We start from the raw sequence: 23,697 nt of genomic DNA on the forward strand, positions 1-23,697 counted from the left end.
GTATTGGAGAAGACTATTGAGAGTCCCTTGGACAGCAAGGAGATCAAACCAGTCCTAAAGGAAACCATTTCCTAAAGGAAATCAACCCTGAATATGGAAGGACTGTTGCTGAAGCTCCAATACTTTGGCCAAGTGATACAAAGGGCAGACGCACTGGAAAAGACCCTGATGCTAGGAAAGACTGAGGCAAAAGGGGAAGGGGCTGGCAGAGGATGAGATGGTTAGATAGCATCACCAGCAAGAATTTGAGCAAACTCCAAGAAACAGTGGCGGACAGAGGAGCCTGGCATGTTACAGTCCATGAGGTCACAAAGAGTGAAACACAACTTAAGAGACTGAACAACAGCAACAATTATATGCTGTCTATAAAAATTTCACTTCAAATACAAAATCACAGAGAGGTCAAAGATAAAAAGAAGGAAATCAATATCATGTGACCACTGGTCAAAAAAAAGCTGATATAAATCACCAATGCCAAAAAGAGAGGGGAGGACTTTTTCTGGTGGCAATCGGATAAGAATCCACCTGCCAATGCAAGGACAGCAGTCCAATCCCTGGTCCAGGAAGATTCCACACGCCAGGGTGCAGCTAAGCCCGCAACCTGCAGCTGCTGAAGCCCTTGCACCTGGAGCCCGTGCTCTGCAGCAAGGGAAGCCACCACAGTGAGAAATCAGCACCCCGTGACGAAGAAGCCCCCACTCGCCACAGCTAGAGAAAACCTGTGCAAAGCAACGAAAACCCAGAGCGGCCAAAGAATAAACAGAGATACCACTATGGTTCCTACAGATGAGAAAATAATATGAACACCATAATGCCAATAAACTCAACAAATTAAACTGACAAGGACAAATCTCTTAAAAGAGTATGAGAAAAAGCTCACTCAGGAAAATCAGGTAACCCGATAGCCTGATGTCTAGTGTAGAAACTGACTTCATAATTAAAGCCCTTCCCACAAAGGAAGCTCCAATTCCAGACAGCTTCACTGGGAGTTCTACTAAACATGGTATTATCAATTCTACATAGACTCTTCCAGAAAATAAAAAGAAAGAAACAACTCCCAATTCATTTCACAAGGCTGGCCAAGACTTGACAAAGATGTAACAGAAAGTGAAAACTACAGACCATACCCTTCAAGAACATAGATGAAAAATCCTTAACAAAATGTTTGCAAATCAATCCACATACTAAAAAGGACCAAGTGGAATTTATCCCAGGGATAGAGGTTGGTTTAACAATTTTTTTTCTTAAAAAATAACAAAAATAAAAGTCATGTAATTCACTAGACTAAAAAAAGAAAACTGTATTAATATAGAGAAGTCATCTGACAAAATTCAACCATCAGTCAATAATTTCTGCTCTCAGCAAAGTAAGAATAAGGATCTTTCTCAACCTGAAAAGGGGATCTCCCAAAAACATGTAGCTAACAACTATGCTGCAGGGTAACATAAAGAACATTCTTACATCTATTTTAGGCTTCATTTCAAAAATTTTTTGAAAACCAACACTATCGAAAGGTAGTGAGGATGTGGAGCAAGGGAAACCCTCCCCACTGCTGTCAGGAGTGTGAAATCACACTACTACTTTGGATAATACCAAATCTAGATACTTATCCAAGAAATACCAAAACAGCTGTCCACAAAAAACACTTTTATAAGAATATTTGAAAAAAAAAGTGCTAGTTGCTTAGCTGTGCCGGCTCTTTGCAACCCCACCAGGCTCCTCTGTCCATGGGATTCTTCAGGCGATACTGGAGTGGGCAGCCATTCCCTTCTCCAGGGGACCTTCCCAACCCAGGATCAAAACCACATCACCTGCAGGCAGATTCTTTACTGTCTGAGCCACCAGGGAAGCCCTATAAGAATATTTATAAGAACCTTACTCATAATAACCCCAAACCAGAAACGGCCTAGGTGTTCACATTAGAAGAATCAATAACAAACTACTCACAGAATGGGATCCTCCTCAGCAACAAAAACGAGCAGCTACAGAGAAACAACACAGAAGAATCTTCCCCAGGAGCACCTATTATTTCACTCATATAACACATCAGCCAGGCAAATCTCATCCACAGCGAAAATCTTCAGCATGATGGTAACCGGTAGGGTGGGGTGGGGTCTGACTGCCACACCAGGCCCTGTGCCCTGACAGGGGCTTGTACTGCATGAATCAGTGCATTTCCAAACCCATCAACTGGAGACGGCTACGGTGCATCTCACAAACATATAAATTCCCCTCCCACTAAAAGCTGTAAAGAAATACTAAACTTGTGTTAACGATACACCTATGCTGTAAGAGCTTAAGGGCAAATTTATCAATGCCTGAAACTTAGAAATGCATCCAAGTATAAGATAGAAGATGTTCCCTGGTGGTCCAATGGCTAATACTCTGCACTCCCAGTGCATGGGGCCTGGGTTCAATTCCTGGTCAGGGAACTAGATCCCACATGCTGAAACTAAAGATCCCACATGTTGCAACTAAGACCCAGTGCAGCCGAACAGATAATTTTTTGTTTAAATAAGGTTGAATGATGGGTGTATATACATATGCGTGTTAATTTTATAGAATTAAAAAAAAAATAAAAATAAAAAAATTTTTATAGAATTTAGGTGGGAGGTACATGGGTTTTCATGGTACAATCCTTTCAGTACTTCTATAGGCTTCAATTTTTCATAAGAAAATACTGGAAAAGGAAGAAGTAAGCAGTAATGTTCTACAGCAGGAGATGAGAAGGGTTTAAGGGAAGAAGTGCTTTCCACTGTCAGATGCAGGGAAAAAAGAGCTAGTATGGGCTTCCCTGGTGGCTCAGTGGTAAAGAATCCACCTGCCAAGCAAGAGACATAGGTTCAATCCCTGGGTCGGGAATATCCCCTGGAGGAGGAAATGGCAACCCATTCCAGTGTTCTTGCCTAGGAAATTCCTAGGAAATCCCTAGACAAAGGAGCCTGGTGGGCGACAGTCCATGGGTCAGAAAGGAGTCAGATTCAACTTGTGACTAAAGAACAAGAAAACCCAATTATTAGGAAATAAACAGATTAACTATTTCAATATTTCTTGTAGATTAAGATACCTGGTGTTCACAACTGAACAGTTTGCTGGCTGCACACCAAAATTAAAACAACCTGAGAACTGAACAAAGATACAAAAAGAGATAATCAAAGAAACCAAAAGTTGTTTCTTTGAAAAGATCAACAAAATTTACAAATGTTTAGCTAGACTGACAGAAAAAAGAGAGAAGATAAAAATAAGTAAAACCAGAAATGAAAGTGGGTGTTTTACAACTGACCTTACAGAAATCAAAGGATTAGATGAAAATACTAGCAACAACTGTATACAAACAAAATAGATAAACTAAATGAAATAGACAAACTCCTAAAAACACACTAATTATCCAAACTTATTCAAGAAATAGAAAATTTCAACAGACCTATAACAAGTAGAGATTGAATCAAAAGGCATAATCAAAAATATCAAAACAAAGAAAAGTCCAGGGCCAGACGGCTTCATTGATTAATTCTACCAAATATTTAAAGAAGAATTAACACCAGTTCTTCTCAAACTCTTCTTCCCACAACAGAAGAGGAGGTAACACTTCCTAATTCATTTTACATGGCCAGCATTATCCTAATAACAGAGCTAAAGAGACATCACAAGAAGAGAAAATTACAAATATTCTTTATGAATAAAAATGAAAACTACATAATGGATACTAAGGAACAAAACCCTAGAGTGATTAGATTATACACTATGACCAAGTGGGATTTATATCAGGAATGCCAGCAGAGGCAGCATAAGAAAATCTACCAGTGTAATATACCAAAGATAACAGAACAAAGGGGAGAAAACCCCACACAACTACTTCAAGTGGCAGAGAAAGCATCTGATAAAATCCAACATCCTTTCATGATTAAGAAAACACTCAGAAAACTAGAACAGAACTTTCTCAGCATGACAAAGGCACTGATGGACACCATGACACTCAATAGTGAGAGACGGAAAGCGTTCCCCCAACACTGCGAACAAGACAAGGACGCCTGCTTTCACCACTGCTATTCAGTATTGTCCTGGAGTCCTAGCCAGAGCTCTTAGACAAGAAAAACAAATAAAAGGTATCTACATTGAAAGGGAAGAAGTATAACTTTCTATTCACAGGTGATACGATCCTATTAAGAATCCAAAGTGGGGCTTCCCTTGTGGCTGCCAATGTAAGAGACATGGGTTCAATCCCCGATCCAGGAAGATCCCACATGCCAAGGAGCAAATAAGCTCGTGTGCCACAACTACCGAGCCTGTGCTCCAGAGCCCGAGAGCCGCAAATACTGAGCCATGTGCTACAGCTACTGAAGCCCCAGCACCTGGGAGCCCATGCTCTCCAACAAGATAAGACACCACAATGAGAAGCCTGTGTACCACAACTAGAGAGTAGTCCCCACTCTCTGAAACTGGAGAAAATCCGTGTGCAACAGTGAAGACCCAGCACAGCCAAAAAAAAGAATCCAAAAGAAGCTACCAGAGGTAATAATAAATTCAGTAAAAATGCCGGGTACAAAATGAACATACATAAGTTAGTTGTTTTTTATACACCTGTAATGAAAAATCTGAAAATGAATTAAGATAACAATTTCATTTACAATACCATCTAAAATAATAAAATGCCTAGGTATAAATATAACCAAGGAGGTAGGTGAAAGCCTTGTAGACTGAAAACTACAAACATTATTGAAAGACATTAAAGACCTAAATAAATAGAAACACATCCTTTATTCATGGGTAGGAATACTGCCAAGATGTCAATACTATCCAGCATGATCTACAATATAATCCCAATCAAAATTCCAATAGTCTGGCAGAAACAGAAACTCCAATCCTTAAGTTCATATGGAAGTGAAAGGGGCCCCTAACAGCCTAAACAATATTGGGGGAAAGAAAAAACAAAGAAGTTGAAGAACTCACACTTTCCAACTTCAAAACTTAACACAAAACTATGGTAATCAAAACACTGTAATACTATTGTAAGGAAAAACATACAGATTAATGAAAGAGAACTGAGAGTTCATAAATAAATCCATGTAGCTATGGCCAAATCATTTTCTACAAAGCTACCAATTCCATTCAATGGGGGAAAATTAGTGAAATAAATGGCTCTGGAACAACTGGATTTCCACATGCAAAAGAATGAAGTTGGACCCTTGCAACACACCATATACAAAATTAATACAGATCAACAATCTAAACAAAAAGAACTACAACCGTAATACTCTTAGAAGAAAACACAGAAAAATTTTAACTTGAATCTGGCAATGGCTTCTTAGATACAACATAGAAAGCACTGCAAACACACAAACAGGACTCCATCAAAATATAAAACTTTAGTGCATCAAAAGATATTAAGAAAGTAAAAAGAGAATGGGAGAAAACATCTACAAATGGGAAAAAACATCTACAAATCATACCTAATAAGGGTTTAATATCCAGAGTACATAAAAAACTACATCTCAGCAACAAAAGGACAAACAATCTGATTTAAAAATGAACAAGACTTGAAAGCAAATCTCCAAAGATATCCAAATGGCCAATAAGTACATGAAAAAATGCTCAACATCATTAGTGGCCACAGTGGCGAGGGAGGGAGGGAGAGAAAGAGGACGAGAGAAAAAGAACAAACAGCAAGGCTGTGGCTAAACTGGACCCCTCATGCATGGCTGGTGGGAACTGAAAAGGGTACAGCCACTTTGGAAAGTTAGGTGGGTCCTCATAAAAGCTAAACAATTATTACATGATCCAGCAAAAAAATGAAAATAGGGCCTCAGACAGACACATATGAGCCAAAGTTCACTACAGCATTATTCACAATAGCCAAAAGACAAAATCAACCCTAGTGTCTATCAACAGATAAACTGATAAAATGCAATATGTGGTTATATAACGGACTGCTGCTGCTGCTGCTGCTGCTGCTGCTGCTGCTAGGTCGCTTCAGTTGTGTCCGACTCTGTGCAACCCCATAGATGGCAGCCCACCAGGCTCCCCCGTCCCTGGGATTCTCCAGGCAAGAAAACTGGAGTGGGTTGCCATTTCCTTCTCCAATGCATTAAAGTGAAAAGTGAAAGTGATGTCACTCAGTCGTGTCCGACCCTCAGCGATCCCATGGACTGCAGCCTTCCAGGCTCCTCCGTCCATGGGATCTTCCAGGCAAGAGTACTGGAGCGGGGTGCCATTGCCTTCTCCTCGCTTGGCCATAAGAAGGACTAACATATTGACACGTGCCACAACATGAACCTCAAAAACATTAAAATAAGCAAGTCACAAAAGATCCAATATTGCACGCTCCACTCACATGAAATATCTTTAACAGACAAATCTATGGAGACATATAGTAGATTACAGGTTATCAGGGGCTGTGGTGGGAGCATAGGGATTTATTACTTAAGAGTTTCTGTTTGAGATGATAACAACTAGATGGTGGAATCTAGTTGCAAAACAGTGTGAATGTAATTAATGGTACTGAATTGTACACTTAAAAATGGCTAAATGGGCAATTCCCCTGGTGGTCCAGTGATTATAACTCGGAGATTTCAACACTACAGCCAGGGTTCAGTCCCTGGTCAGAGAAATAAGATCCCACGAGTCACACAGCAATGGCAATTTCATGTTATATCTTACTTTTATAAAAAATTTCTAAGTACACTTGGAAGATTTAAGGGGAAAAGAGATTAAAATAGTTCATTACTTATCTTATACTGATTACATATTGAAATAATATTTGTAACATATGAGGCTAAATAAACTAAATTATTAAATTAAAAAAATAAAGAACTGGAAAAGTCTTTGCCAACACCAAAGAGGCGCTGCAACCACTGCAGGTGCACAGGGTCCTGTGTTCAGACAGGTCAGTGCAGGGTAAGTCCCTGCTATCACCATTTTTAAAATGTTGATAAGTTAACTCTGAATTTGTTTTATGACGTGAAGTCTGACAGGACAACGAAGCGCACACCAGGGGCTTGAAGCTTCAGCTCACACACGGTCCCACCGCCACTGTTTCTGGGACAGAGCCTGTCCCTGCTCTCGGTCCCCATACCCTCCATGCTCCCCTCTCCCACAACCACTCTGAGACTCTCGCCCACCACCTGGGGCAAGAGCTGAGCTATCAGGAGGTCCACATTCCACAGTCACCCTGCTAAAAGCCAGGTTCAGACTTGGGGAGAGGAGGAGGCAAGGTGGTCACCAGCCTCACCCTGGGCTGGCAGCACCACGGTGTTTGGCAGATAACTTGGCACCTAGAGCCCACTCTGAATCCAAGTACCAGAAGCATCCTGGCTCAGAAGCTGAAATCACGTGGGAGCTATCATCTGCCTGGGACAGCACACTTCCCCACATTTTCATTTTGCACAGGGCCCTTCAAAGTATCTAGCTAGCCTTTAATACAGAGAAGGCAATGGTACCCCACTCCAGTACTCTTGCCTGGAAAATCCCATGGACGGAGGAGCCTGGTGGGCTGCAGTCCATGGAGTCGCTAAGAGGCAGAAACGACTGAGCGACTTCACTTGCACTTTTCACTCTCATGCATTGGAGAAGGAAATGGCAACCCACTCCAGTGTTCTTGCCTGGAGAACCCCAGGGACGGGGGAGCCTGGTGGGCTGCCGTCTATGGGGTCGCACAGAGTTGGACACGACTGAAGTGACTTAGCAGCAGCAGCAGCCTTTACTATAACGGATCAAATGTTGTTAACTTGCACATTGGCAAAACTAATACAATTATGTAAAGTTTAAAAATAAAATAAAATTAAAAAAATAATAAAATAAAAAAATAAAAAATTACTTCATCTCCCTAGGGGGAAAAAAAAAAAAAAAGAACCTCTTCAAGATACTTTAAGGAGTTGCAGGGTTTAGATCTACTTTTAGAAAAGGAGATAAGGTTCGTGGAAGAGCTTATTTTCCCTCAGGTTTACTTTCAGCCAGGTTTCTGACAAGAACTGTACAGCCTATGATTTGAGGTCCTAACTCTTAGGATGAATGGAGTCATATACACTTTGGAACTCCAAGAAGGCAGAGTGAATTCTCACTATGAAGTCTGAAATGCTGGATAAGGAAACAGAAAGGACCCTGATAGGTGTCAGATAAACGTCCTCCTGTTTCATTTGGTCAGTGTTGGTTTTCATCACTTTTAACCAAGAACTCTAATTACTACAATGGATTAAGAGTAAGTACATTTCACATTAAAAAGTTCTTAATGTGGGATTCAGTGAAAAGAAAACACAAAGCCAACACATGGTTAAGAGCATGTTCTGTCTCTAAAAATCTGAAAAGATATTAATATAACAATGTTTACCATGGAGATTCTAGGGTAACAGCGTACAAGCGAGTCATTTTTTTCTCTATGTTTCTATGTATATTTTCTAATTTTTCTATAATGAACTTTTATATTGCTTGAGTTTTCAGAAAGTCTGAAGAATATAAGACCAACTACAAATTAATAAAAACAAAATTTCCCCCCAAAAGAATTAGTAAAATTTAACCCAATAGTTAATTAACTAAAAATACTGGTATGCCATTCAAATGTCTTACTTTTCTTTTGTGAAATATACATACATCTGTGTCAGCATAGTCTTGGAAAGAAAAAGTTAACAGTCTTGAACAAATTGAGATGAGTAAACAATCTTAGACTGACTAAGGAAGCAAGTTAGTGAGGAATGTCCAGTTTTATGCAATGTCAAAATCAAAGGACTCCAGGATGAAAAACTGTAGTTGTTACTGACATTTTATCTAAATAAAACACTAAGTTTATAACAAAATTCTATTTTAAAAGTGAATTCACATTAAAGGAGACTAAAGAGAGATGACAACCAAAGGCAATACCTGACCTCAGGGACACATAAACAAACAGCATCAGGTATTATGAGAGGTTTGGAGAAAAACAGAGCAGGTAAGATAATGAAGTGGAAAGAGCAGAATTTTAGGGGGAAGATTTTTCTGGGGCAGCAACGTTTGACAAGCAAACTACTTGAGATCTTTTCTTCAGAAAGTTTACTTTAAAGCAAAAATCAATTCTGACCATTAATGAGAATCCTGGTATTTATTAGTCTTTCAGCCCTTTTTTATAAATAAAATCAATCTGGTTCAAAGTCTGAGATTTAAAAATTAAGAAACTGATCTCTTCCTGGGCCAGTAATATCTTGAATCAAATTATTCACAACTCTGAAAAATTCAAAGCAGACACAGTCCCTATTTTCAGTAGTTATGAATTAAACATGCACAGAATGGCTATAAAGCTACATAGCAAGCTTTATTTAACAATTTTTATTTCTTTATGCTAGCCATATATTCTCAAGTTATAATATTATATGAGAACAGAGTTCATCATAAAGAATGTGACTGTGACTTTAATTTTTTCAACTTTTGTAAGACTGCATGTATTAAATTCACAAATCAAAAAAGACAAAAGAAAACAAACAACCCTACTGTACAAGTATGCATCCCCGTTTGGGATTACTCTAATACTGAAAAACTGATTTAGTCTTTTTCTGTTAAAAAAATTTAAGTAATTCAACATATTCCCCTCAAAGATCAAAAACAAATATATGCTGCAACTAACGGCTGTATATTGTCACCCTGCTTATTGAACTTCTATGCAGAGTACATCATGAGAAACGCTGGGCTGGAGGAAGCACAAGCTGGAATCAAGATTGCCGGGAGAAGTATCAGTAACCTCAGATATGCAGATGACACCACCCTTATGGCAGAAAGTGAAGAGGAACTACAAAGCCTCTTGATGAAAGTGAAAGAGGAGAGTGAAAAAGTTGGCTTAAAGCTCAACATTCAGAAAACGAAGATCATGGCATCTGGTCCCATCACTTCATGGGAAATAGATGGGGAGACAGTGGAAACAGTGTCAGACTTTATTTTTGGGGGCTCCAAAATCACTGCAGATGGTGACTGCAGCAATGAAATTAAAAGACGCTTACTCCTTGGAAGGAAAGTTATGACCAACCTAGATAGCATATTCAAAAGCAGAGACATTACTTTGTCAACAAAGGTCCATCTAGTCAAGGCTATGGTTTTTCCAGTGGTCATGTATGGATATGAGAGTTGGACTGTGAAGAAAGCTGAGTGCCGAAGAATTGATGCTTTTGAACTGTGGTGTTGGAGAAGACTCTCGAAGAGTCCCTTGGACTGCAAGGAGATCCAACCAGCCCATCCTAAAGGAGATCAGCCCTGGGTGTTCATTGGAAGGACTGATGCTAAAGCTGAAAGTCCAATACTTTGGCCACCTGATGCAGACAACTGTCTCATTTGAAAAGACCCTGATGCTGGGGAAGATTGAGGGCAGGAGGAGAAGGGGACGACAGAGGATGAGATGGCTGGATGGCATCACCGACTCAATGGACATGGGTTTGGGTGGACTCCGGGAGTTGGTGATGGACAGGGAGGCCTGGTGTGCTGCGGTTCATGGGGTCGCAAAGAGTCGGACATGACTGAGCAACTGAACTGAATGACCCTTTTAAAGTAACTAAAAACTGGAGCCTAAAGCAGTCACTTTAAACCATAAAGACATAAATAAAAAGGAATGCTGTTCCTGGGCCTCATTTTAAGAGGCAGTACTTTCCACCTTGAAGCATCTGACCTGTTCGAAGTCCCGTTCAGAGTCCCACTCAAAGAGTCCCCCTCAGCCCAGGGCTTCCGGGGTTACTGTCTTCTCTTCAACCATTACACGTGTCCTCTTACCTTCAGCAGCTCCTTGCAGCTGTCAAGCCCAATGTCCACAAGAATGCTTTTCACCTTTTTCCGTACCTTCCTGATGTTGTCAAGATTCTCCACGGGAATTTGAAACATTTTTGAAATTTTCCTTTAAAGGAAAGAAAACAAAATTATAATAAGTGTATACACACACAGACACACACACACACACACACAAGTCGCTAGTGGTAAAGAACCCGCCTGCCAATGCAGGAGACATAAGAGACATGGGTTCGTTCCCTGGGTCAGGAAGATCCCCTGAAGGAGGGCATGGCAGCCCACTCCAGTATTCTTGTCTGGAGAATCCCATGGACAGAGGAGCCTGGTGGGCTATAGTCCATAGGGTCAAAAAGAGCCGGACACAACTGAAGCAACTTAGCACGCATCCATATATACACACATACATGTATGTGCATAAAATTTTTAAAAACAGGGTAGGTAAAGAAAGCAGAGTAATTTTCAACAAATTATTCTGGGACAATTAGATTTCCACAATCAAAGAATAAGTTGGATTCTTTCCTATTAGTATACACAAAAATTAATTCAAAATGAGTCCTATACATCCATGCACAAGTGAAAACTTCAAAACTCTCAGAAGATAACACAGGCATAAATTTTCATGACATTGGACTTGGCAACAGGTTCTCAGATATGATATCATAAAACACTAGGAACAAGAGAAAAAGTAGCTAAGTTGGACTTCATCAAAATGAAAAACGTACATGCTTCAAAGAAAACCATCAAAAAAATGAAAAGAGAATCCACAACATGGGAGAAAACATTTGTAAATCTTATTTCTGATAAGGAACTTATATCTAGAATATATAAAAAAATCTCCGATGACAATAATTAAAGAACAAATATGCCAACTTAAAAACAGGAAAAGGATCTGGATATTTCTACAAAGACAATATACAAATGGCTATTAAGAACTTAAGAATATGCTAGGCAACATTAGCTATGGGGAAAAGCAAATAGAAACCATCATGAGATAACTCGTCACACCAACTAGAATGGCTGTCAATCTTAAAAGAAGCAGCAGTAACAGTGCTGGCACGGATGTGAAGAAAGTAGATCCCCCATACACTGCTGGCAGTAATGGCAGAAAAATGGTGCAGCCGGTCTGGGAAAGTCCAGCAGGTCCTCAAGGATTAAACATGTAAGTACCATATGAACCAGCAATACCACTTGAGAGAAATAAAAAACCTGCATCCAAACAAAAGCCTGAACAAAAACGTTCACAGCACCATTACTTGTAACAGTCAAAAACTAAAAAGCGCAAATGTCCATCAACTGATAGATACATAAAATTTGTGTATCGGAAGAATGGAATATTATTTGGCCATAAAAAGTGAAGTACTGATGCATGTTACACTGATAACCCTTGGGAAATATTATTCTAAGTGAAAGGCATCAGACACAAAGGACCACATATTATATGATTCAATTGATAGGAAATGTCCAGAATAGACAAAATTTACAGAGACAAAAAGGAGAACATTGGTTGCTTAGGGGCTGAGGAGAATGGAAGGTGATGGCTAAGTTTCTTTCTGGAACAGTGACAATGTCCTAAATCGACTGTGGTGATGTTATGCACAACTCTGTGAATGTGCTAAATAAAAACCACTGACTGTACACTTTAAGCAAATGAACTGTACGGAATGTAAATTACATCTCAGTAATGCTGCTTTTGGGCTTTTCTAGTAGATCAGTTGGTAAAGAACTTGCCTACAATGCAGGAGACCCAGGTTTGATTCCTGAGTTGGGAAGATCCCCTGGAGAAGGAAATGGCACCCCACTCCAGTATTCTTGCCTGGAGAATCCCATGGACAGAGGGGTCTGGTGGGCTACAATCCATAGGGTCGCAAGAGTTGGACACATCTTAGCAACTAAACCACCACCAACTCTGCTTTTAAAATATCTGAAAAGGCATAAAATTAAAACAAATCCTGTGGTAGCTGACCAGGATAAAAGGTACAGCTGTGACCTTATTATCTGTAATAAATACGGATTCTAAAAATATATATTTGTTAATGTGTATGTGTATATTGTACAGCTCAGGCCACTGCAAGAGCCTGGAAGTAGTTACACACCAGTAGCAGACCACGCCTTGGGCTCAAATCATCCTTTCTAAATATCACTTTCCCTTAAAAGGAAGCAGGGCTCCTTGCAAAAATGGCTGATTTCAGGGCTGGAGCACAGAAGAGACAAAATGATCCTAGAATGTCTTCTGCCAGAAAATAAAGGAGTTGCTCAGAAAACGGGGAGACGTGTCAAAAGTACTCAAGTCAGCTTGAAGAAGTTTCCACAAGCCAAGTATGGGACAATGTGAGTACCAAATAAATGACAGTAACAGATTATAACCTGCGGCCCTGAAGTTTCCAAAGATAATATCACCGTATCAGCCATCCCACATGCTTTCCTCACAACATGTCAGTGACACTCCCAAGCAGGAGAGGCATCTACGCTCCCACTCCTTGGACCTGGAAAGAACTCGGCAGCTCCCTCGACCAATAAAGCATGGCTATGTGAATGCCCAGGCTAGACCACAAAACGCCACACACTTCCTTGCCCTGAGGGTACCATTACTCTTGGACTCTAGACTCCTTATTGCAAGAAGCTCAACTAGCCCACATGGAAAGGCTCCACATCAACCACTGAACATGAGAGTGAAGATGCTCTTACAGCCTGCAGCTGTCCACTCACCCCAAGTCTTTTGAGTTTTCTCAGGTGAGGCCCCAGACATTGCAGAACATAAACGAGCCATCTCCCCTTGCTCCCACCTGAAGAGTTACTGAATTTTTATATAAAATGTTTCACTCCACGAAGTTTTAGGGTGGTTGGGTATTCAGAAACAGTTATCAAAATATAACCCACTAGAACATAAACTCAAGTTCATGATAACAAAAATAATTAAATTTAAAGTTTAGTCAAGAACAGGGTATTTTATATCATTTCCAAGCACCTCCCCACAAAATACTCATTAATAACCAAGGGGAAAACAGTAATTCACAGAAGTCTGGAAGACATCCAATTAAGAGACAAAATTCCCTGTAAACTTCAGAAGTATCCAGATGATACAAGAGCACCATTCATAATAGCCAAACTGTGGAAACAATCCAAGTGTCCATCAAATGGTGAACACATGAGCAAAACATGACATATTCATACCACAAAACACTACAATAAATATAACTAGGCACTGATGCACACAACAGCAAGAATCAGTATCTCAAAAACATGATGCTAAGTCAAAGAACACAGATGCAAGGTCCTCATATTGTCTGACTCCATTTATATGAAACGCCCAGGAGAAATCTACAGATATAGAAGGTAGATTAGTGGTCAGCTGTGGGTAACCGCACATGGACAGGTTTTTGGGGAAAGTGCTGGAAATGTTCTAATACTAGATTGTGTTGTTGGTTGCACAATTCTATAAATTTACTAAAAATCAACTAATTATACTTCTTAAAGACATGGGAACACCAGACTACTTTACCTGTCTGCTGAGAAGTCTGTATGCAGGACAAGAAGCAACAGTTAGAACTGGACATGGAAAAATGTGCTGGTTCTTGGGAAAGGAGTACAACAAGGCTGTGTATCATCACCCTGCTTATATAACTTATATGCAGAGTTGTTGTTGTTCAGTCCCTAAGTCATGTCTGACTCTTTGCGACCCCACTGTCTGCAGCACACCAGGATTCCCTGTCTTTCACTATCTCACAGAGTTTACTCAAACTCATGTCCACTGAGTCAGTGATGCCATCCAACCATCTCATCCTCTGTCATCCCCTTCTCCTCTTGCCCTCAATCTCAATCAAACAACCCAGCATCAGGGTTGTTTCCAATGAGTCGGCTCTTCAAAGGAGGAGGCCAAAGTATTTGAGCTTCAGCTTTCAGCAGCAATCCTTCCAACGAACAGAGTACATCATGGGAAATGCCAGGCTGGATGACTCACAAGCCGGAATCCAGATTGCAGGGAGAAATATCATAACTTCATATATGCAGATGATACCACTCTAATGACAGAAAGGGAAGAGCAACTAAAGAGCCTCTTGTTGAGAGTGAAAGCGGAAAAGTGAAAAAGCTGGCTTAAAACTCAATGTTCAAAAAACTAAGACCATGGCATCTGGTCCCATCACTTCATGGTAAATAGATGGGGGAAAAGTGGAAATAGCTGCAGATTTTATTTTCTTGGGCTCCAAAATCACCGTGGACAGTGACTGCAGCCACGAAATTAAGACACTTGCTCCTTGGAAGGAAAGCTATGACAAACCTAGACAGCACATTAAAAAGCAGAGACATCACTTGACGACAAAGGTCCATAGTCAAAGCTATGGTTTTTCCAGTAGTCATGTATGGATACGAGACTTGGACCAGAAAAACAGCTGAGCACCGAAGAACTGATGCTTTTCAACTATAGGAAAAGACTGTTGAGAATCCCTTCGACAGCAAGGAGATCAAACCAGTCAATCTTAAAGGAAATCAACACTGAATTGGAAGGACTGATGTTGAAGCTGAAACTCCAATACTTTGGCCACCTGATGTGAAGAGCTGACTCACTGGAAAAGACCCTGATGCTGGGAAAGACTGAAGGCAGGAGGAGAAAGAGACGACAGAGGCTGAGATGGTGGGATGGCATCACTGACTCAATGGACATGAGTTTGAGCAAACTCTGGGACATAGTGTAGGACAGGGAAGCCTGGTGTGCTGCAGACCATGAGGTCGAAAAGAGTTGGCCACTACTTAGTAAATGAACAATAACAATACTTAGACAAAGAAGGTGCAAGGAAAAACTAAGGAACTGTTTCAGATTGTGAGAGACTAAAGAAAATTAAATACAATGTGTAATTCTAACTAGATTCTTTACTATAAATAATGTTTCTGGAACAACTGGCAAAACTTCAATGTGGGCTGAGAATCAGATGCTAACAATGCATTGATTTTCTGATTTTGATGGTTGTGGGTATGTAGAATGGATTTTGATGGTTCCGGGTATGTAGAATGTCCTTATTGTAGGAAATGGACAATACTGGAGTCATCTGGCATCTTTTCTGGCAACTTAGCTTCAAATGATTCAGGGGAAGTTCTTTGTACACCGGCAACTTTCTATAAATCTGAAACTATTTCAAAAAAGGTTTTAATGCACAAACTATAAAAACTACAAACAAAATCAGTTAAATTTGAGTTAAAGAAATGTCAGGTAAAATAATGCCAATTTTCAAATTATCAAAACAATAATTTAAAGACTGATAATATCCACTGGTAGTGGCATCACCGACTCGATGGACATGAGTTTGAGCAAGCTCCGGGAGTTGGCGATGGACAGGGAAGCTTGGTGTGCTACAGTCCACTGGGGTACAAAATGTCAGACATGACTGAGCGACTGAACTGAACTGAAATGAACTGACTGGTAGTGAGGTTAAGTAGAAAAACATTAATTTCTCCATGTTTACACATCGACTGGCAGTATCTCCCAAGATTTTTAAACAATTTCTCTGAGTTGGAAATTCCACTTCTAAACCCTTTACAACTCCTCCTCCCTCAAGGATAAGCTTGGAACCCCTTCTAAGAACTCCCAGAATGGCCAGTTTATACTTATTTCATTGCACTCACCTCACTACGTTGTAATTATTTCCTTATATACCTATTTTCCCTTTTGAACTAAACATCTTCAGGGCAGGAATCATGTTTCTCTGAACATCTGGGCCTATCACAGAGGTTCAAAATGGACAGGCTGTAGAGGATTGGTGAGTTGGAGTTCAAGACATTCTAAGTAAATAAATCAGCATCAAAAAATCACTGAGGTAAAGGAGTATCTGAATGTATTTGGCAAAAGGTAAGTAAAACTGAAAACATGGACTGGAATAAAACGAGACATGAAAGGGGCATTAGAGCTAACAGTGGAAAGAACTTTTTCCCGGGTAATAAGAAAATATGAAGTATCGAGAAGCCAATTTGGAATGGGTACATTTTTCAGACAAGTTACCTATGTAAAAATTATATTTCAGGTTCAGTAAAAAGCGAGTTTGAAGGATCATTTAGCATTTTAGAACCAGAAGATACAAAAAATCATAGCAAGTCAAGTTTTAAAATAATAAAAATCATTAACAATAAAATGCACAAAACTGGGTTCTAGGCTTCAAAAGCATAATTTAAAAGGCAAGTTGTCAAGAACCTTGTGGGAGCATTCTTAAAAATTAAGCACAGCGTCACTTTCAAGCCCAGACTGGCTTCTCTGGCCAGAGCAGCCTCAACAGAAACTTCCCTTCACCTTTTCCACTCACTCCACCAGATGTGCTGGTCTGTCCTCCTTAGAGTTCCCGGAGCACTTCTTTCCCAAAAGCTGGCTGATAAATAGGACTGCCCAAGGTTAAGACCATCATCCACCTATATCTAAAACAAAGAAGCTAAATGTATTGCTTGCAAAGAAATCTGGCCTTACATAGCAAGTGCTGATCTTATCACAGTTGAGAAACAGTAGTACAGGGATTGGCCACATTTCACAGGATGGTTCCCAAGCTGCTCCTGACAGGCCAACTCTCAGGAGGAAGGCGCTGAAGAGGCTTCCAGTGATCAGGCAAGTTTTAAAGGGCTCTGCAGGTACTTGTTCAAGGCTTGGGAGAAGGGCCAAAGTCTTCGTGAACCTGCAGAATAGGAGCTTTTTATTCTCAACTGTACACGCTCCCATTCCCTCATCATTGTTACTGTGGTTCCCTCCCTCAAAACAAGTACACAGGTCCATTCTTAATTTAAAGAAAAAGTTTCCTGTTTATAGCATTTACTGTTTTAGGGAAACCAAGTAAACATAATAAAATAAAAGGTAAATCACAGAAGTTCTGTCAAGATCCTTGGTCTACTGTTGCCAATCACTTTGGGGGGAAAAGCTGACTTTTACCATATTTTATCCATTCTCTAAGAGATGCAAGATTCTACACAAAAGGCTGAGTAGATTAATTAATTAACTGGAAAAGAAGTTGCTTAATGCTTCCATATCTATAGATCCTTTACTGATGCTATTCTCTATATATTCTTAGTACTCAATTAAATCTGTATTTTCACCATTAGGAAACAGCAGGCTAATGCAGCTGTACTATCTACCACGTTTAGTTTACAGTAAATTATTCTTTTCTTTTGTCTTTTACTATTATTTTCAGCTGTGTTCGGTGCTTGCTGCTGCACACATGCTTTCTCTAGTTGCAAGGAGCGGGGTTTCTCTTGTTGCAGAGCACGGGCTCTAGGTGCACAGGCTTCAGTAGCTGCAGCATGCAGCTGCACCATGCAGGTTCAGCAGCTGTGGCTCATGGGCATATTAGCCGCACAGCAGCTTCTGGAATCTTCCTGGATCAGGGATCGAACCTGTGTTCCCTGCACTGGCAGGCAGATTCTTATCTACTCTATCATCAGGAAAGTCCCACAGTAAATTACCTTTAATTTCACAGTGTGTGGTAGACATGAATTTACCAAAAATCGCATTAAAGTGCAAAAGAAAATCGGAGAAGGCAATTGCACCCCACTCCAGTACTCTTGCCTGGAAAATCCCACGGATGGTGCAGCCTGGTAGGCCGCAGTCCATGGGGTCACTAAAAGTTGGACACGACTGAGCGACTTCACTTTCACTTTTCACTTTCATGCATTGGAGAAGGAAATGGCAACCCACTCCAGTGTTCTTGCCTGGAGAATCCCAGGGACGGGGGAGCCTGGTGGGCTGCCGTCTATGGGGTCGCACAGAGTAGGACACGACTGAAGTGACTTAGCAGCAGCAGCAAAAGAAAATACTATTTTCCAAAGAGGCACTTAAAGGGTTTTTGTTGCTTTTTAGTATCACGATCATATAAGAATACCCCATTATCAAAAAATACACTGTAAAAAAATGTCATTCTGGTAATAAACAGTAATTTTTTAAGTCATAGAACTTTCTTGTAAGTTCCTGTGAAATCTAAGTTCTGTAATGATTTCACTTGCAAAACAATCCAGAACAATGATCTCACAAGCAAGACTCTGGAGCTACACTGCCTGAGTTCAAGTAAACTCCACAGTTAACTCCTAGTTGTGTGATCTTTAGCAAGTTACTTAATCCAAGGGCCTGTTTTTTCTGTACAACAGGGACTGCACAACCGACTCTGAGAAGTAGTTTTGAGGAAGAAAATTCATTTAATGTAAGAAAAGCACTTAGAACATAAGACTGTGAGTTTGCTATTATCTAACTCCAAAAACTTAAAATGCAACATCCAAAACACTAGGATCATGGCATCCAGTGGAAGCAGTCATAGATTTTATTTTCTTCAGCTCCAAAATCACTGCTGACAGTGACTGCAGCCATGAAATTAAAAGACGCTTGCTCCTTGGAAGGAAACCTATGACAAACCTAGACAGTATTAAAAAGTAAAGACATCACTTTGCCGACAAAGGTCTGTATAGTCAAAGCTACTGTTTTTCCAGTAGTCATGTACAGATGTGAGAGCTGGACCATAAAGAAAGCTGAGCACCAAAAAATTGATGCTTTTGAATTGTGGTGCTGGAGAAGAGAGTCCCTTGGACTGAGAGATCAAACCGGTCCATCCTAAAGGAAATCAACCCTGAATATGCACCAGAAGGACTGATGCTGAAGCTCCAATACTTTGGCCACCTGATGTTAAGAGCTGACTCACTGGATAAAACACTGATGCTACAGAAAGACTGAATGCAAAAGAAGAGGGTGACAGAGAATGAGATGGTTATAGATAGCATCACTGACTCAATGGACTGAATCTGAGCAATCTCTTGGAGACAGTGGAGGACAGAGGAGACTGGAATCCTGCAGTCCTGGTGCTGGGGTGGGGGCGCGGTGTTGGCAGAGTCAGACATGACTTAATGACTGAACAACAAGCTCCAAAAAATATAAATGAAATGCTGAAACTACTCAAATACAGGGTTTAGTTGTTTCTTTTTAAGTAACTTTAAAAACACATGATATCTATACATGAAAGCAAGAATCAAAGGTCTGGGTTTAAACACAGAAGATCCCTTCTCAGACAGACTCCTTCAGCAAGTCCTCATGATTCAATGACCTCCTTGTAACACACTGCCAACAGGTCTGTGATAACCGGTGTGGCAGCCACAGCAGAATATTGGGGTGTGACCACTCAAAGTGACTACGACCATAAATTCACCAGGAACATATTGCAAACTTGGATCAAATTAAAAAGGTGTCCCAGATATCTTCAGATAGATAGATATCTTCCCTGGTAGCTCACATGGTAAAGAATCTGGGTTCCATCCCCGGGTCAGGAAGATACCCGAGAGAAGGGAATGGCTACCCACTCCAGTATTCTTGCCTGGAGAATTCCATGGACAGAGGAGCCTGGCGGGCTAGAGTCCATGGCGTTACAGAGTCGGACACGACTTTCACTCACTCATTACGGGAGAGTAAGGCAGAGTGGTTACAAGAATTCTGTGTGTGTGTGTGTGAGTTGCTCAGTCGTGTCTGCCTCTTTGCAACCCCACGGACTACAGCCCACCAGGCTTCTCTGTCCATGGAATTCCTCAGGCAATACGGGAGTAAGTTGCCATTTCCTTCCCCATCCTCTTCCGACACCAATCTTCAATTCCTAACCTAAAACCAGCTCTCACATCCTTACCACTGCTCAGTCAGACGAGTGAGCCTATCTCCTCCCAACTCCAGTCCCCCTCCAGACTAGCATCTGTACCCTTAGGACACACAGATCGGTCACTTCCATGTCTAAATACCACTGTCTCAACAAACTCCCAATTACAACTAGAATATCAAAGTCCGTTCATAACATGGCTACATCCCCAATAACAAGTTACACATATTTGTAAACATGTATGTCTAAACAAGTTACACATACATTACTTGACTTCCAACCAAAGCCGAACACGCGCTTTCCTCAACTCGCACTTTTTACGTGGTCCTCTCCTCCAGAGCGCTCCTCCCGACTCCCGGTCCCACGTGCGTGCTGAGCCCTGCGGGGCTGGCTGGTGCCCTCAAGCACTTGCCCATTTGCATCATAAATCACCACACACAAGAGTCCTCCAAGTCTCAAGAGGCTGCCATTACCCCATTCCATTCAATTATAAAGTTTTAAGAGCATTCCGGCAAGCCTCCCATTCAAATTCAAAGAAAATACTTAAAACATTTAGTTATTTAGCTACTGTTCAGTTAAAACTGGCGGCTACTATTTTCGACCTTCCCAAGCCAAGAGTCAGGAGAAATTCTGCGCGCTCTACGTAAGCGCGGTGAGCGGCGGCATGTGAAAAGTTCAACTGTAATGTCAACATCTGCACGTCATCAGTATTCACACCGAGAACTCCAGGGTGAAGGAATTGGGGCTCCTCTCAGCTGTGCGCTCAAGAGAAAACCCGCCACAACGCAGGCAGCCGAGCCCGCCTCTGCTCTGCCCGGCCCGCGTCCGCGCTCGCTCCGGGCGGCCCTCCGGCTCCCAGCCCGCCCCCTTCCCCGGCCCTCCCCGGCCGCCGCCCTGTCCCCGCGTTCCCCTCGCCCTGATGCCGTCCCCCGCCCCGCCTCCCGGGCCCCATCCCCGCCCCCCTCGACCCCGGCCCACGTGACGCGGAGGGACGACGGGCGCCCTTCGGGCCACGAGCCCCGCGCTGGCAGAACGTCGCGGGATTCGGGAGGCGGCCACGGGCCGCCGGGTGTGGGCGGGGTGGGGCGGGGCCGCCGCCGGGACTTCGCAGGCCGGGCCAGGGGCGTCGCCGCGGGCAGGGCCGGGGTTACCTACCGCTGGGCGCCCGCAGCGCCGCCTCGTCCCTCGCACGTCTGGCCGCGCCCGCTGGGGCCCCGCGCCCGCCCGCCTCCGCCCCGCGCGGCGGGACCCCCGCTCGGCGCGCGCCACCCCGCGCGACCCCGTCCCCTCCTCCCAGCTCGGCCAGAAAGAGAAAATGGCGCTCGATTGGCCTCCGGAAGTGACGCGCACCCTCATTTGCATGCCGATGCAGTCAACCAATGGGAGAAGAGCATGCATGGGACCCCCTACTGGGCACTGACCCACAGGCCCCTTTGGGCCCCTGCCTTAAGCTGAACTGGAGGCTCAGCAGTGGGAATGGGGTTTTGTGTTGAAGCCCCCTCCCCTGACCCCACTCTTGCCACAGTGAACTGGCCTGCTAGCTTTTCACATCTACAAACTCTCGTGAGAGTTTGAGGCGATGGCGTCACTAGAGGGGGCGGGGCCTGTGCGTCGTTCGTCACGTGACCAATCACGTGGGTTCCCTAGAGCTTTGGCTTCATTTGCATGAGGTGGGGTGGAGCTAGAGGCAGTAGCAGGAATAGGTGGCCCCGCCCACATCTCAGAGCCAATGGGAAACCAGCTGTGAGGGGAATCCTGCCCTATCATTGGAGGATAGAACTTGAACTATCAGAACTTTGACAAGGATGCTCTTGATATATCTTGGTGAACTGACTGGATAGGGTCTCCTGACTTCGTAATTATATCCTGAGAAAATTAATTTCACACTTTTTCTTGAGAATTCGGATTTTTAAGTTAGAGCTACTACGTGCCGTGTAGGAAAAAAGTTAATTGTATACATTTATAAAAATTCTTAAATGGCTTAAAAGTTCACTTTTGCCCAGCTTTGTAAAAAAAAATGTGAAGGGATAATATATTTCTCAAAATGAATGTACCATAGGGTGAATGGAGCTTTCAAAATGCCTATGGGTCTTCAACTGTTGAGTAAAGTGCCCAAGGGGTAAGAATAGAACCGCATTGCCCTCAGGGAACTTGCAGTTTAACGGGGAGGCCTGCTGTGTAGACAAACAACTATTTTAATTTATCCCTCCTCAGTGACTACTCCAGCCTTTTTCTCCCTTCTTTGAAGCTGCCGAGCCATTACTTGCCCCTCCTCGACTTACTTTTCAGCACAAGACCATGTCTACTTCTTCCAGAACACCAAGACCATCAGAAATGGTCTCCATCTATCTCCTCCGGCCCCACGTGCACACCTTTTCCTCAGCACCATCCTGATCAGAGTATGTGTGGGTTCACGCTCAGGACCAGTCCCTTCATTCCTGGGCCTTGTTTGCCCTGCCCGGCACCTCATTGCCCAACCATTCAGTTCAGTTCGGTTCAGTCGCTCAGCCGTGTCCGACTCTTTGCGACCCCATTAACCGCAGCACGCCAGCCCTCCCTGTCCATCACCAGCTCCCGGAGCCTATTCAAACTCATATCCATTGAGTCAGTGATGCCATCCAACCTTCTCATCCTCTGTCGTCCCCTTTTCCTCCCACCTTCAATCTTTCCCAAGATCAGGGTCTTTTGAAATGAGTCAGTTCTTCGCATCAGGTGACCAAAGTATTGGAGTTTAAGCTTCAACAGTCCTTCCAATGAGTATTCAGGACTGATTCCATCCTTTAGGATGGACTGGTTGGATCTCCTTGCAGTCCAAAGGACTCTCAAGTGTCTTCTCCAACACTACAGTTCAAAAGCATCAATTCTTCAGTGCTCAGCATTCTTTATAGTCCAACTCTCACATCCATGCATGACTACTGGAAAAACCATAGCCTTGACTAGACGGACCTTTGTTGGCATTCCTCTCCCCTAATTTCAGCTTCTCTCTTTCTATGGGTAACTTCTGCTCAGTTTAACTCAATGACTAAAAACATAAGAGGCACTGGAGTAAATGTATGAATTAATTTTAAAATGTTCCTGAATGCTGGGTTGATATTACTCAACCACAATTTGTTTTTTTCTCTACAAGAATCCAAGCCATAATTGAAGGAGAATTTACTCTTTATTTATGAATTATGATTTAACTTGATAATAAATCACAGCAGTAAATGGGTATATGTCCCTATACATCTTTCTTGAAGAAATGGGTGGGATGAAAAGTTACAGCCTTCCGGTTACCCTTGACCCAGACCACGCAGCTCCAGTCGGAGCATAGTATCACATTTCTCCAAATGTCTTGATTCCACTCCTCATCGTGTGCTCTCTTGCGCCACCCTCACCTGCA

General features: G+C 42.2%; 1 protein-coding gene across 6 annotated transcripts in view; it reads right to left on the reverse strand.

Moving 5' to 3' along the window:
* ADNP2 (ADNP homeobox 2) overlaps nt 1-21,875 on the reverse strand; it is a 32,852-nt gene extending 10,977 nt beyond the window's left edge. Inside the window, exons 1-3 of one of the 6 annotated variants that reach the window (XM_086372499.1) lie at nt 21,471-21,608; nt 17,174-17,375; nt 10,717-10,837 (exon numbers count right to left, since the gene is read on the reverse strand). In XM_086372499.1, coding sequence (XP_086228625.1) covers nt 10,717-10,837; nt 17,174-17,175 — 123 coding nt within the window. In that variant the 5' untranslated portion in view covers nt 17,176-17,375; nt 21,471-21,608. Of the gene's footprint in view, nt 1-10,716; nt 10,838-17,002; nt 17,125-17,173; nt 17,376-20,579; nt 21,171-21,293; nt 21,342-21,470; nt 21,609-21,665 lie in introns of those variants that run through there. The other 5 variants (XM_086372503.1, XM_086372501.1, XM_086372504.1 and 2 more) reach the window with 5 other exon arrangements.
* Nucleotides 21,876-23,697: the final 1,822 nt, after the last annotated feature.

Source organism: Bos grunniens, chromosome 24 (genome assembly GCF_055505025.1).
Source record: "Bos grunniens cultivar Pamir isolate PY7600 chromosome 24, Bosgru_T2T1.0, whole genome shotgun sequence".
Classification (NCBI taxonomy): Eukaryota; Metazoa; Chordata; class Mammalia; order Artiodactyla; family Bovidae; genus Bos; species Bos grunniens.